Source organism: Magnolia sinica, unplaced genomic scaffold (assembly GCF_029962835.1).
Source record: "Magnolia sinica isolate HGM2019 unplaced genomic scaffold, MsV1 ctg280, whole genome shotgun sequence".
NCBI lineage: Eukaryota > Viridiplantae > Streptophyta > Magnoliopsida > Magnoliales > Magnoliaceae > Magnolia > Magnolia sinica.
This window is the reverse complement of record NW_026682801.1, coordinates 88,590-104,633: the sequence shown is the minus strand read 5'-3', so window position 1 is coordinate 104,633 and position 16,044 is coordinate 88,590. Positions and strand designations below refer to the sequence as shown.

General features: G+C 39.8%; 1 protein-coding gene across 1 annotated transcript in view; it reads right to left on the bottom strand.

The window, feature by feature from the left end:
- LOC131236193 (beta-glucosidase 12-like) overlaps positions 1-15,566 on the bottom strand; it is a 39,942-nt gene extending 24,376 nt beyond the window's left edge. Inside the window, exons 1-4 of the mRNA XM_058233324.1 lie at positions 15,502-15,566; positions 14,576-14,651; positions 11,963-12,040; positions 3,516-3,658 (exon numbers count right to left, since the gene is read on the bottom strand). Coding sequence (XP_058089307.1) covers positions 3,516-3,658; positions 11,963-12,040; positions 14,576-14,651; positions 15,502-15,504 — 300 coding nt within the window. The 5' untranslated portion in view covers positions 15,505-15,566. The remainder of the gene's footprint in view (positions 1-3,515; positions 3,659-11,962; positions 12,041-14,575; positions 14,652-15,501) is intronic.
- Positions 15,567-16,044: the final 478 nt, after the last annotated feature.

Genomic DNA, 16,044 nt, shown 5'->3' with positions numbered 1-16,044 from the left:
CAGAGCGGGAAAAAGTGGGCATATAATGGTCTAAATCTTTTGGATATATATATATATATATATATATATATATATATATATATATATATATATATATCATACCATTAGGACTTACTTGGTGAATGAGCGGATGGAATATAAACATTGTGTGTGCCCTAACAATCACCATTTATTACTGTGCTATGGCTTTTGTTTTGTTTTGTTTTGTTTTTTGTTTTTTCAGGCTAACATCTTGACATGCATGAACCAGTGTAAGTAAATATCCACAATAGATTACAATGCCCCCAGTATAGCTTTCTATTACAAGGGCTCTCAAAGAATGCACGTCTAATATATATGTTGGAAGAGGGCTATATGCAAAGAAAAGATTATGCAAGGAGAAGATTTAAGGGTGGTAGACAAAATTCCCTAGATCATGACAAAGATTAATTGTACTTTTAAAATCTAAAGTTTCCAAATCTTTCCTGTAAGGAACTACATGGATAAAATTGTCTTTGCTCTTCTTACATTTATTATAGATTTTGTCAACCAACAGCTCATGCTTTGTGCGCCCCACATGATGTATGTCTGTTATCTACGCTGTTTATCCATTTTTTCAAATCATTCAGAGTTTAATCCCAAAGATGAGGGAGATCTAAATCTCAGGTATACCACACCATAGGAAATAGTGATTGACTACCCACCTTTAAAAGCTTCCTTGTCCCTACTGTAATGTTTATTTGACGACAATGTTGTATCTGATATCTTAAATCGAGTCAGATATAGGGTTTGTTGATGCCATTGGTAGTCTGTTTGATGTCACCTTCAATGGCATTAAAGAGTGCTCGATTACATCAATATTTTCCAGATTTTCTTCAGTTAGTCGCTGGACTAACTGGACACGTTTTTTATGCCATCGATGAGTATTCAATGACATCGATAGGATTAGTTCGATGTCATCCTGAGTGTTCAATGCCATTAAGAAATTTAAAAAAATAATATTTTATCTTTGGACAGTTGAGGTGTTAGTTCGATGCCATCAATGAGTGTTTCGTGCCATCGAAGGATTAGTTTTGATGCCATCTATAAGTGTCGATGGCATCGATAGATTTTGCGCAGATGTTTCGTAAAGATGCGAATTTGCGGTATTTGTTTTCGATTTCATTTGGGATTCTTTCTAAGGTTATATATAAGGGTGTAAACGGGATTGGGAGGTATTCTAAGAGTTTCTAAACCATCCTAGGGTTTTAAAGGATGTAGAAAGGGTGAGATTCGAGGTTGTTCGAATCCGGTAATCTCTTTCTCTTTGTAATTTCTACTTTTATAGATATGTTGCTTTGTGCTGTGGCTTTTTCCCACAAGGGTTTTTTCATGTTAAAATCTGTGTTCTTTTTCCTTTTGCTTGGTATTATTGGATAGCTATCCTTAATTCATCTCTCTGTGCTTCTGTGGTTCTCCCAACAAGTGGTATTAGAGCTAATGTTGGGGTATAGGCTTAAATCTAAAGGATCAATATCAATGGGAAACACTAAGTATGATATTGAGAAGTACTCATGAAAAAATAATTTTGAGTTATGGAAGGTTATAAGATGATTCGCTTATTGACTAAGCAAGGCGAAGATGAGACTCTTAAGGAGTGATGACCGTTTATGTGTCTCATGGATGAGGTTCTCTACAATATTTTGAGAGAGAAAAGCATAACAAGTTTATGAGCTAAGTTAGAGGATGTTTATGTGAAAAAGTTCCTTGAGAATTGCCTACACTTATAGTTGTTCAACTTTAGGATGGTAAAGGATGGAAATGTGGAGGCCCACATTAGTAGTTTTAATAAGTGGATTTGTAAATTACTAAACATGGAGGAAGTGGTTAAAGATGAATATTAGGAATGTATTTTGTTGAATTCTCTTCCAGTGTCGTTAGGTCATTCAAGGATTCATTATGCATAAGTAAATCATCCCTGAGTATAGACACTGTTATCTCATCCCTTTAGGGGAAGGCTATCAGAAAGATAAATGGTGGCATAGGGACCTCTTCTGATGCACTGCTTACAAGAGGCAGAAATACTGAGTGAGATATAGGATCTTCAAGGTCTAGATACAAATCTAAGGGCAAGGGCAAGGGCAAAGGCAAGTTAAAGTGCTAAAATTATGGGATGATTGGACATATAAAGAAAGATTATACAAATTTTAAGTCGAAGAAAGAAAACTCAAAGGCTTCTTCTAAGAAGGCCAATATTGTCACATCCGATAAAGCGACAAGCACATGTGATGTTTTGCCCGTGTCTATGATCAGATATTTATACGATGATCGTAGAGACAAGTGGATCCTTGACACAGGAGCTTCATATCACATGACTCTTCATCGAAGTTGGTTCACTAATTATAGAGAGTGCGATGGTTGAAAGGTCTTTATGGGCAATGATAATACTTGTAATGTTGTGGCTATTGGTACGGTATGCATTATGATGTTCGATGGGATGAAGCGTACCTTGACTGAGGTCAGGCACGTTCCTAACACGAAAAAGAACTTGGTTTCTCTCAGCGCACTTGAGGCAATAGGGTGTAAGTTCACCAGTTATAATGGTGTCCATAAGGTTTCAAAAGGGGCACTCGTGGTTATGAGAGCGCAGAGGCATAAAAAACTTTACAGGTTAATTGGAAGCACTTCAATAGGTGGAGCGACAATGACTATTATAGATTTCATGTTTGCACGTATGTGGTATGTTCGTCTGGGCCACATGAATAAGAGGGGCATGAATTTACTTTTTAATCTTTATTTGATTCAAGCTTTTAAGAATTCTGATTTAAATATATGCAAGCATTGTATATATGATAAATAATCTAGATTATCTTTTAAATATGGAAAACATGTAAGGGAGTGCTTGATTATGTTTACTCTAATGTGTGGGGGCCATCGCTAGAGGTTTCCGTTGGAGGGTCGTCATGGTTTGTCTCATTCATTGATGACTACTGCCGAAAAGTTTGGGTTTATGTCATAAAACATAAATTTGAAGTTTTCACCATATCAGACAATGGAAGGAAATGGTAGAAAAATAGTCAGGGCGAAAAATAAAGGTTTTAAGGACTGACAATGGTGGAGAATTTACTTCTACTAAGTTTAATGAATATTGTAAATTAAGATGAAGGGATCATTAGGCACAACACGGTGCACCACACGCCCGCACAAAACGGTATGATTGAGCGGATGAATTAGACACTCTTGGAGAGGGCCCGATGTATGCTAAGTAATATTAGGTTAGGTAAGGACATATGGATTGAGGTCATTAACGAAACTTGCTATTTGGTGAAACGGTCCCCTTTTATGATAATTGATTGTAAGATCGCAGATGAAGTACGGAGTGGTTATAAGACGGACTACTTAGATTTGTGCATATTTGATTGTGAGGCTTACTCTCATGTATCATCAGTTGAGAGAGATAAGCTATACCATAGAGCCAAAAAGTACAACTTTGTTAGCTATGTTGTTGGTGTGAAAGGTTACAGGTTATATGACAAAGTCACACGCAAGGTTATCACTAGCCATAATGTCAGATTCGATGAAGCTCCATATTCCTCAAGAATGATCAAGAGGAGCAAGGGGAACCAAAAAGGTTGACCATAAACATCCAAACCAGAGACAGATGCATAGACAAATGTATAGGAGCATGTAGAATAGCCACCTGTGAGATGAAACCCACTGCGAGATCGCAGATTACCAGCAAGATATAAGGACAACTCTAATATCGCATATACCCTCATTGCAGATGAGGGAGACCCATCTACTATTAAGGAGGCTCCTGGTGAGCCTGATGTAGAAAAATGGGAGGCAGTTATGGACGATGAGATGGACCCACAGAAACAACACATGGGAGTAAGGATAGGTCATTGTATGGCCTGGAACAATCGCCTACTATAACACTCCGAACTTTTCAATACCCGAGTATTGAAAGTTCTCAAGTGTTAACATGAAAGTTAACGTAATACTTACGTGTGTACGATACTAATCTAACTATTCTAACCTTACATCTACTTCCTGACATGAATTCAACCATTAGGATTGATCTCCATTCAATAGATCAAGCCATCTGACCGTTGATTTTAATACAAGACCATCCATCATGTGATTTGACACATGAACCATCCCTTAAATGAATTGACAAATAACCCTTCATCCATAATGAGTTAGACAAGGTTTTTTTTATAAGAATTACTTAGAAATGTGCATACAACCATGTAGAACCATTAGATTTCAGAAAACTCTTAGATTAGTAAAAATTACATATCTGCTATTAACCGAGACCTCGAATTCTAGACCACACGGTTCACACGATCCCGTCAATGAGAAACCTTATGCCATGCCTATGCATCATAAGTTAACCATACATGTCAAATTCCAACCCTTAGATCAGCAAGATCCATAGTAAAACAAGCATTTACTTGATATGGACCCACCTAAGCTTTGGATCTACCTGATCTATGGCCAAGGGTCCCACTTGACCCCATGGAGACTTATGAACGGATCGGATTTGATGAGAACATACTGTGAAGCCCACCTGTGATGCATGCGTATAACCTGCCTGTGCACTCGCCGTGCACTGGTGCGGGAGACCTGGTCAAACCAGTCTACCCGACCGCATTCGAGAGAAGAAAGGATTCTTCTTCCTTTCTTTCGGTGTCGAACAGGCTCGCTCGTTAGGACGAGTTGTGGCCCACCATGATCGTCCATCAGGATGATCTAAACCGTCCAGTGAGGCCATGGATCAAACCAACCACACCTTAGTCTTCCCCAGTCGTTTCCAAACAGTCACACATGCACAATTCTGATCACAAACAACCCGACTGTGGATGGACGACGTGCATCTGATCGAGAACGGGCCACCATTTCATCTATTATGTACATCTGAACCATCCATCGAATCACACTCACGATCACAATCAAGAATACAAGGCCATGGAAATCCATGCAACCAATTGTGTGCACAACAGCAAACGTAAGAGGAAATTTCACCCTCCTAACCAGTGATTCGAGAAAACCTTCCACTCCTTATCCCATCTACACAAACACATCCTAGCCATCCAAAACCCCCCAAGGAGGATTTTGATTCTTCCCACATCGACAAAAAGAAACGAAGATCTGTTTCTTTTGCCGCACCTTGCTCGCGTTCCGGAATTCGCATCCACAAGTCTTCGGGTATCACGTTCGTGGAACATAACGTGATCGGATCACGGATATGGTGGGTACAACGTGATCGAATCTCGAATATGGTGTGCCAAGGATCAATAGATGACAAATTTCGGACTGCCCAAAGAACAGATTCTCTTCAAAGGGAACTGGAAACCATCCTGCCATTGAAAACAGAGGCTGGCTGATGGATCGTGCACCTGATGATGGGCCCAAACAACTGGGTGTTTGGAGAATGATCGGAGACGTCCAACTGATAGGCTTCATCAAAGAAACCCTCACTGACGCTTTGATCGAATCAAAACACAACCTCGTGATATAGTGGTTTAATCTAGCGCAGGCCGACAACAAGACGTTGTGCGTAATCAGCTTGCAGAGAACCATCTCGCATCTGATCAGGACTCGTCCCTGGCTGAGAACCGAAGCTTATAAAGACCCAGTGCCAAGAAGAAAGAGGAAAGAAAAGAAAGAGAAAGAAAGGAAGAAAACAAGAGGAAGAAAGAAAAGAAAAGAAAGGAAAGGAAAGGAAAGGAAAAGAGAAGAGAAGAAAAGGAAAGAGTAAGAGAGAGAGAAAGAGAAGGAGAAGGAGAAAGAATGAAAGAGATCGGAGACGAGCGCTTAACGCACCGATTCACTGACTCACCTTCAAACTAAGGTAAACCAATTCCCTCCTTTCTTTTTAAGTTCTGAACCTCATAGCTATGTAATCAAGTCCGTAAGACATACACTAACTCGAGATAATTTATAGAAAAACCTAACCATTCGAATTTGTTAAACGCTAGGCTAAAATTCCAAACGGTGCAACACATACTCGCACTTGAAGAAGACACAATATTAAAGGTTAGAGTTTTTATCCTTTAAGCTTACTTTGATTTAATTGATGTGAATTATCCTGCCTTTTCATGTTTACATATTACTGAGAGTTATCTTTTCAATTGATTGATTTATTATCATCATTTATTTACCCTTTGAGAACTATGATATTACGCGTGAATCTTCATGAATTTTCGTGAGGCAATGGATATAAGCCTTGCCCATGCCTTTATCAATTTATTGAGTTAGCCCTTACTACTCTTCTCTTTATTAAGTTGGCCATTGTCACTCTCTTTATTATTGAGTTGACCATTATCACTCTCCTATTTATTAAGTTAGCTCTTGCTACTCTTCTCTTTATTGAGTTGTCCATTGCCACTCTCCTTATTATTGAGTTGGTCATTGCCACTCTCCTCTTTATGAGTTAACCATTACTACTCTCTTCTTTACTTTACTAGCCTTGTGCTGTTTACCTTTAAAGCTTGGGCATGTGTCTTAATATTCCAGAACTCTCATGATTCGGTTTACATTTTCTTAATGCAAGTGATGTGTTGAAGGTATCACAACTAGTGATTCAATTATTATATCATGGACGTAATGCGCTCTGGGTATAGACCCTCTTGGTCAACGCGTAATTCCATGGGTTTTGGGTATTGGTGTAAAAATCGATGTAAGTAATTCGCAATGCGTGTTACATCACGTCCGGGATTGGATGTCGCAAATAATCGCTTCATGAACAAATTGCGCCATGTAATTCATCCGACTCATGTATTATGTCACCTTGAGGTGTTCACGTAAATCCATGGTAGTGTCGGATATGCTGGTGAATCTCCGTAATGTGAGAATGTGGGGCGATCCAAGTTTTCTATAAATCATTTTTTACATTGTAATGATCACTATGTATGATGAATGACACACACTTTACTAGGATATATCTCATGTAGGTTGTTTACGCATGTTGATACCCTCGTATTAGTGGAGTACGGGACGTATCAGAACCCTTACGTTACTACTATGATTCTCTTAAGTTATTGTTAATCTTAAAGGATAACCATCACTATGAGTAAGGCGTTGACCCTCTCAAACCATACAGATGATGTAAGTGATGTACAAATTGAAGACCTAGAGGACAGTCTCCCATTGGAAGATTATACTAAAAGAATAAAAAGATAGTTTTATAAATTAGTTGTATACTTTCGCTGCGAACTCGATAAATGTAATAAGCTCCCATTGAGAGGGCATTTGATTATTTGTTGAATTTTATTACTCTGATGAAATAATGAATACAGTCAATTTTATTCTTGTGAATGTTACCTTCATGAATGTATCTGGATATGATCTAAATGAAAAAAAAGGTTCGATTTTTAAAGCATCTAATTTATATATTATTAAGACCTGATTTTCTCGGGCACGAGTATAAACTCTGGCCATGAAAATTTAGAATGTTACACCTACGCAGCAGTATAAAAAATTTGATTCTTTTATGTTAAGTAAGAAATTTACCAAGAGTGAATACAATCATTGTGTCTATTATAAGACACTGAGTGATGGCAAATTCATCATTCTAGTAGTGTATGTTGATGATATATTGATCGTCGGTCATGATATGTCATCGATATTCGAGATGAAAGATCTGGGGGTTGCAAAGAGAGTTTTTGGCATAAACATTTATAAAGATAGGAAGAGGAGCATGCTTTTGTTATTACAGACAAAATACTTTGAAAATGTGTTAATAAAGTATGGGAAAGACCAGGCAAAGCCAGTGAGTGTTCCCCATGCGGCTCATATCAAGCTTTCCTCAAAACAATGTCCCAAAATAGATGAGGAAAAGCAGGATGTTTCATGTGCCTTATCCAAATGCGGTTTACGGTTTAATGTATGTTATGATCTGTACAAGACCGGATATTTCACATACAATCAGTGTTGTGAGCAGATACATATCAAACCCTGAGAAGCAATATTGGAAAGCGGTGAAATGACTACTTTGATACATTTGAAGTATAAAGGACTACGTCTTAAATTTTAAGAAGACAGGAGCAACGTTGGTTGGGTATGTGAATTCAGACTACGCGACACTACGGATTCCAGAAAGTTGACTTCAAGTTACTCGTTTGTACTAGCGGGTAAGTAGTCAGTTGGATGTTGAAGTTTCAGTCAATGTTGGCTCTTTCTATGACCGAAGCAGAATATATGGCAGTGATAGAAGCGTTTAAGAAAGGTATTTGGTTAAGAGGCATGATAAAGCAATTGGAGCTTTAGCAGGAGGTCGTGCCGATTAATTGTGACAGCGATCATGCTATCATATTGGCTAATGACTCTGTTTATCACTCACGTACTAAATACATTGATGTTCGTCATCACTTAATCCGATAGGTTATTGAAGGAGGCGTGACTCTGGAGAAAATTCACACGAGTGTGAATTCGACGGACATGCTCACCAAGGTGGTTCCTATATAGAAGTTCAAATTATGTGCGACTTATTTAGGCTTAGCGATGACGTAAAAGGAAGACAGAGTGTGTATGAGAAGTGTTGATGGAGCTATAATCCAACATAGATAAAAGAAGAGGATAAGAAGCTGTACATTTGATGATTAAAGACATGATGGAGATTATTATATTTGATGTCTTAAATCGAGTTAGATACAGGGTCTGTCGATGCCATTGACAGTCTATTTGATGTCACCTTCGATGGTATCGAACAATGCATGATGTCACATTTGATGGCAACGAACAATGCCCGATCCCATTGATATTTTTTGGATTTTCTTCAGTTGGTCACTGGGCTAACTGGGCACCTTTTTGATGCCATCAACAGGATTAGTTCGATACCATCCTGAATGTTCGATGCCATCCTGAATGTTCAATGCCATCGAGAATTTCTTAAAAATCATATTTTGTCTCTAGACAGGTGAGGTGTTAGTTCGATGCCATCGAAGGATTAATTTTGAAGCCATCTATGAGTGTTCGATGGCATCGACAAATTCTATGTAGATTTTTTGCAAAGATGCGAATTTGTGGGATTTGTTTCCGATTTCGTTCGAGATTCTTTACAAGGCTGTATATATGGGTGTAAATGGGATTGGGGGGTATTCTAAGAGTTTCTAAACCTCATAGGGTTTCAAAGGGTATAGCAATGGTGAGATTCAAGGTTGTTCGAATCGGGTAATCTCTCTTTTTGTAATTTCTGTTTTCATAGTGATATTTGTCGCTTTATACTGTGGTTTTTTTTTCTCACAAGGGTTTTTCCACGTTAAAATCTATGTGTTCTTCTTACTTTTGCTTGGTGTTATTGGATAGCTATCCATGATTCATCTTTGTGTGCTTCCACAGTTCTCCTAACAGACCAAACTGTTGATTAGGTTACTCAGACATGGATGAAGAGAAGAAACAAATATCGGCTTGATTCAAAACTTCTATGGCCCTAGGAAGTTTTTAACAGTGAGCGTTCAGTCAATACTATTTCATGACAGGACTTGGCCCTCTCAAGGATTTGCTCTCAAAAAATGTTCCTCCCTACCCCATCAATCTGAGGATCAAAGACGTAAATGGCCCCGATGGCCTTCTTTAGAATGCCATTTTCCCTGTCTCGCTCCCGCAATCAGTCCGTCATCACCTGCGAGCTGAGGGACCGTCCCTTAATTAAGGTGTAGATTGCTTCATTTGGGCCAAGGAGAAGTCAGGGAAATTCTCCACAAGATCCGCATGGCGCCTTATTCGGCCCATGGGCCATATGCGAACCTGGGCCAAATGGACATGACATCCTCATCTTCCTCCTAAAATTGCTATATTTATCTGGAAGATCCTCAATAACACAGTCCCTGTCGATATTAGTGTGAAAAGGAAAGGGATCCAGTTGGCCTCCTCCTACATGTGTTGCAAGAATCTCGATCGGAAGGAAGAATCCCTTAACCACCTCTTCGCCAAAGGGGTGATTGCTTCCCCCATCTGGTCCCATTTCTCGGCCATCCTTTCTGTTTCTTTTATTCCAAACCAGTCAGCGGGTGTAGAGCCTCATAATGGTGGTTTATGGCCAACGAATCGTCCACTATGGGAATGCTCAGAGGGGTCATCCCGACCCTCATTCTCTGGGAAATATGGAAGGGTAGGAACGAGCAACACTTTAAAGACTCTCCCTTCAGGGCAAATCTCTCCATCTACAATGTCTGGACTTGGCTCTTCCATCTGTCCAGCGCATTTCCCCTCCCTCATTCTAAATCCTAGATTGATAGAGATGCCATGGCTGATTTGGGGCTCGTTCTAGGGAAAAGCCGTCCTCTCTTGCTGTCCGTTGTGAAGTGGAAAAGACCTCCCAGAGGTTGGGTGAAACTGAATGTTGACGGCTCGTCCAGGGGCAACCCAGGTCCATCCAGGAGCGGAGGCGTTTGCAGAGAGACGAGAAGGGAGATTTCTCATTTGCATTCTCCACAAGCTATGGCGTGGGATCGAGCTTCCTGGTTGAAGTGAAGTAGTCATTGACAGCCTCCAATTGTGCAGGGATATGGGTTTTTCCAACGTCGAGGTCGAGAGCAATTCCCTTTCAGTAGTTGGCCTCTTCTCTTCAGTAGGAAACACCCCATGGATTGCGCATTCCTGGAAAAATCAGTTTGATTCCATCAGGGTCTTTGTTTCTGTTGCAATCAATCACATCCCCACAGAGGCCAAATTAGTCGCCGATAGCCTTGCTCGCTGGGGCAGTGCTAATCAGCAAGTCAATTTCTTCCAATCTGTTGCTAGCCTCCCTCTCATCTCCAAAGGGAAATTGGTCCGAGGCACGGCAGGTTTAGGGGCAGTGCGTTTTTTTTTTTTTTTTTTTTTGAATTTTAATCTTTCTTCTTCCTCCATACGATGGGATTGCCCAATGGGGTGGGCCTCCCGAAAGTGTCTCCCTTGTAAAGCAGGGGGTCTTGGACCTTTTATGTCCCGTCCCTCCTGATCTTCTTGTAAGCAATCCTTCATATCAATTGAAAAAAAAAAAAATTCCGTATGATGCAATCCTTTAGATTTGGATCTACCTGGCTCATGTCATAAAAAGATATGGCAGAAGCCAGGCTACTGGCAGCCTCGGTATCCAACCGTATCCCTTAATGGGAATTAAATATGACCCTCCTTTCTTACAGTGGGGCCCACCAGAAATTATATACGCCATCAATTTTTCTACTGTCCATCGTACAAAATCATTTAGTTAACATATCGTCCTTTTGGTCTGATTTTCTGGCTACTGCTCCATCCACGGTGGATAGATCATTATTATGGTACGGATTCAAATACTTATGCTCATGCATAGCGTGGACACCTTTGATAAGCAGCGTCGAACATGTAGCTAGCCGCCAGCATTTCTCTTACTCCGAGCTTTGCTAAGCGCAGATCCACCCACCTATGTCGGGCGTTGACCATGGACACATCAGGTAGGCCTCAAAATGTAGATGACGGGTCCCAAATCAGGCAACTCAGGTCATTATGTGGGCTACCAGAAAATAATTTCTAGTATATATTCATCCTTAAGGTGTGGCCGGCTAGACCAGTTAGAGCTGCAACTTGGGTTCAGCAACCCCAACCCGATGGACCCACTGTAAAAGTCCTCGGGAAGTGTTCATGTTGGAAAACAACAACCCTATTTCAATTTGGGTTGAAGAAATTCTCTGAGTTGTTTAAAGATTATTCGGGTTTGGCAGATTGCCCCCCCCCCCCCCCAAAAACGTTCTAGATGTAGTTTGTAACCCTATTAGATAGGCATGGCCTAAATTGTATGTGGAGCCCACCCGAATGTCTGTTCATACTGTTTTCTCATTAACAAAGTTATTAGTGATGAGCTCCTACCTTTCTATTAAAAAAATGAGTGGACCAGTCTAATCTTTTAGCAAGGAAACCCATATGGAGAGGCCCACCCAACGCACAGCTCAGATGTTTTACACAGTTCAGATGGTAAGAAAAGAAAGAAATAAATAAATAAAAGATATAATTGAAATTTCTTATATCAAAATAAGCATACCATTCTCTAGTAGTGCGTTTATTAGATTGTTGTAATAATTAATGCCATCACGATTTATACCACCTTTCTTTGTTCCTTCTGCACATATATCAATTTATCCAATCATCAATATCATTTTCCAATGTTATAAAAGAGGTGGAGAAATTTGATACTCTGGCAAGGTATGATGCTTGGTACTTGGCCACTTAGAAATTGAATGTGGGGCACACGTTACCTTAAACTAAACCTCCAACATCGTGGAACCCACTTTAAAGAAATCACAATCCTAATCTGGTATCCATTGTGGCCAGTTTAGTAAAAATTAATTTTGTGCCACGTGTATAGTTTTACATGCATGCCTGCGTATCATCCATCCTCCGCCAGAATATCAAAGCTTTTCTTCAAGAGAAAGAATATTTAGCGGTTGGATGATGAATGGAGTACAGTGTAAGTTCCATATGGTATTATTATCCACCATCCATTGGCTCCGAAAGAGAGGTGCTGGCCACATACGCAACACATGAGCCAACTTGGCAACTTGGCAAGCGTGTGGGACATCTTACAGGAACATAAGGATTAGGTGGGATGGGATTCATCTGGACGTGTGCCAATTCCACTCCATGTTTGGGAAGAATGGAAGAGCTTGGAATGACATTAAATAGAATTGCATTGGTCCCGTGCCAATTTCACTCAGTGTTAGCAAGTTGTTATAGGTCCCAACATGATGTGTGGGCTATATCCACACCGTCCACCCATTTATTGAGATTATTTTAGAGCACGGGCCAAAAAATTAGGTAAATCTAATGCTCAAGTAAACCCCACCATAGAAAGCAATGGGGATTGAATACTTACCGTTGAAAACTTCTTTGGGGCCACATAAGTTTTAGATCTACCTCATTTTTAAGCCCATGTCATAAAATGAGGTTACAAAACAAATGAATAATTTAGATATAACACATGTATGTTATTCTCAGTAATTTCAAATGATGGTAAGTATATCCATTGAATGTACTACCGTATGATCAACAAAGCAGGGCATTAATCTTATCCCAGAACAATCCCTGTCACAGATAATAGTTATGTTTTTTGAATCCCATCCCACCTAATCCCTTCGAATCCCACGGCCCAAACAGACCCTTTAGGGGACGCGGATTAGAAACTGACAGGTTGAGTGGCCAGACTTGCTACTCAAGTGACATCACCAAGTTCCGTGGACCCCACTATGATGTATGTGGTGTATCCACGACGTCCATTCATTTGGATATATTATTTTAAGACATGAACCAGAGAACGAGGCAGATCCAAAGCTTTAGTGGACCTCACCAAAGAAAACAGCAGAGATTGTGATGCCTACCGTTGAAACCTTTCTAAGGCCCAACATGATGTTTTTTTTCAAAATTCAACTTGTTCAAAAGTTAACAAAGACATTAAAGAAGGGAAAACACGAATATCAGCTTGATATAAAACTTTTGTGGACTTTAGAAGCTTTTAACGGTGGTGTCACTCTCCCCACTCTTTTCTCTGGTAGGGTCCACTGGAGCTTTGGATGTGACTCATTCTTTGGATCGTACCCTAAAATGATCTCTCCAGATAGATGGACGGCGTGGATACAAAATATACATCATGGTGGGGCCCACAGACTTAGTGACGTCACTTCAGTAGCAGTCTCGCTACTCAACTTGTCAGTAGCTAATCCGCGCCCCATAAACTGGCCCCATCCAGAAGAGCAGCATGAGTGAAAAATGAGGATAGTCCACTCGTCGGTGGTGGGGCACAGGTATGGGTTGGGCGAGTGCTCTAAGCTTTCGGGTAACGCACGATCCTGGTTATTTCAAACACTCATCTTCACCGGCAGGGCCCACCTTATGCACACCTTATCCATGTGTCAGATGTCCTGCAAACTTGTGCGTTTGGTACGTGTGACGCGTGGAAACGGATTGGCTACTCCCCTGCCACCAGCCAATGGCTGGTGCTCGGTCTCTGTGGGCCCCACCATGATATATGTGTTTCATCCATGCCGTCCATCTATTTTTCCAGATCATTTAATGATATGAGACCAAAAATGAGGTATATCCCAATCTAAAGTGGACCACATTACAGGAAACAGTGTTGAATGAGCGTCGACCGTTAAAAACTTTTTGGGGGCCATTAAAGTTTTGGATCAAGCTAATCTCTTTTTTTTTTTGGTTCCCTTCATCTGGGCCTGTATGACCTAATCGACAGATTTTATGTCAAATAAACAGTACAGTGGGCCTTAGGAAGATTTTAATGATGGATATCCAAACACTATTGTTTTCCTGTGGTGTGGTCCCCCTGAGTTTTATATCCCTCTCATTTTTGGGATTAAACCTTAAAATGATCTTTAAAAATGGATGAACAGAATGGACTAAACATATACGTCATGGTGGGGCCCACAGAGCACCAACCATCAGCCACGGGGCTGGTGGCAGGGGGAGTAGCCAATCTGTTTCCGTGATGTGTGGCTGAAGCTAGGAAACATTACGAAAAAGAATGTCATGATAAGAGTATTCATTTCAATGTGACAGCATGGTGCTCCACTATATCTACATCCTTGAGGAATGGACGGTGGATGATGGACTATATACCCAGAACAACAGTGTAGGTAGGACTTACTTGGCAATATTCTGGGCCATGAGATGGAGAATCGGTAAGAGTTGAAACCCACTTCCTTCATTATTTTTATGTCTTCCTGCATTTCACATATATAAAAGAACACAAGAAACGTGATTGTCATGCCATGGTGAGCTATGGGTTCAAATCTTTTGTGAAGAACATGCATGTGAACTATTTGGATAGGTGGAAAACCCTAACAAAAGAAATCGATTTCTATGAAAATCTATCATTTCCCTCTATTAGAGGAAAATGAAAAAAAAATAAGGAAAAGAAAAGGAGCAGCATGGAAATCTATTTGCATTTTCAATGGTTTCCTAGAAAGACGTGGATATATATCAGTTTCTTTTAAAAGAACTAATTAAGTGCCAATTTCCATGTTACTAGAGAGCTCTCAATCTATGAACATTGACCTTTTAACAATTCAATAGAAAACAAGGCTACAAACTAAACAACAGAATCATTTTCTTATTTGCCATTTTCTTAAGATCTTATACAGTTTTTCATTTCCATTTTTTTTAATCGTCTTTTCAGTTTGTTAGTACAAAGTTAGCATTTTTTTGTTTTTCCCATTTCCTGAGAATTCATATGTTTTTCATTCCATGTTTTCAATTCTCTATCTTTTCAGCTTTCGGTTGTAAACTAGTACAAAGTTTGGATGAGTGTATCGCCAACATGGAAATAAGATGATCCTATCAAGCCATCGGCGGCGTTCGGGACCAATCTCTCTCTCTCTCTCTCTCTCTCTCTCTCTCTCTCTCTCTCTCTCTCTCTCTCTATTAATTATTAATGCTTAATCCACTCCTTTGACAGATTTCTGTAAAAAAAAAAAAAAAACAAGAAAAAAAATAATAAAATTTAACAATTTCAGTTGGAAATGGTTTTCATCCGTATGTTATATATGAAAATGAAAGCTAGTGGAAGCAAACCATGTAGAGATGATATGAATTGTTTGCGACGTCCGCATTAGAACCATCGGCGATGTTGCCTGCACAATAGTAGCATCAAAATGAAAAAAATTAAATTACATGGAATCACAATGGGTGTAATCTGTACACCATTATTACGTCTATATTCTATCATATACGTCAGTTCCAATATGCCACAGGTATTGATGCAAAACAGACAGTATCTCGCAACGAGAGTTTAATAAACGAAATTGTATCAGTACCAGGCTTTTCGCAGAAGGTATCCCATATACTTTGGCCTCTACCACCTTCTTTTGTCGCACCTTCTACCTAAGAACGCGAAAATACACAAGTAAATTTCAGGAGTCTCAGATAGGTTTACCAGTATGAATTTTCCAATATTCACAATGTGATGAACTATGTTAATGTTTCCCGGGTGTGTATTCATCCATCTGGATTGTCCAAAAGTTATGCGATTAATCTATGGTTAGGATAATGAGTATCCACTCAATTAGATTCTCCACCATTTAAGGAATACTAGCATTATGAATTGCACTCCCAACT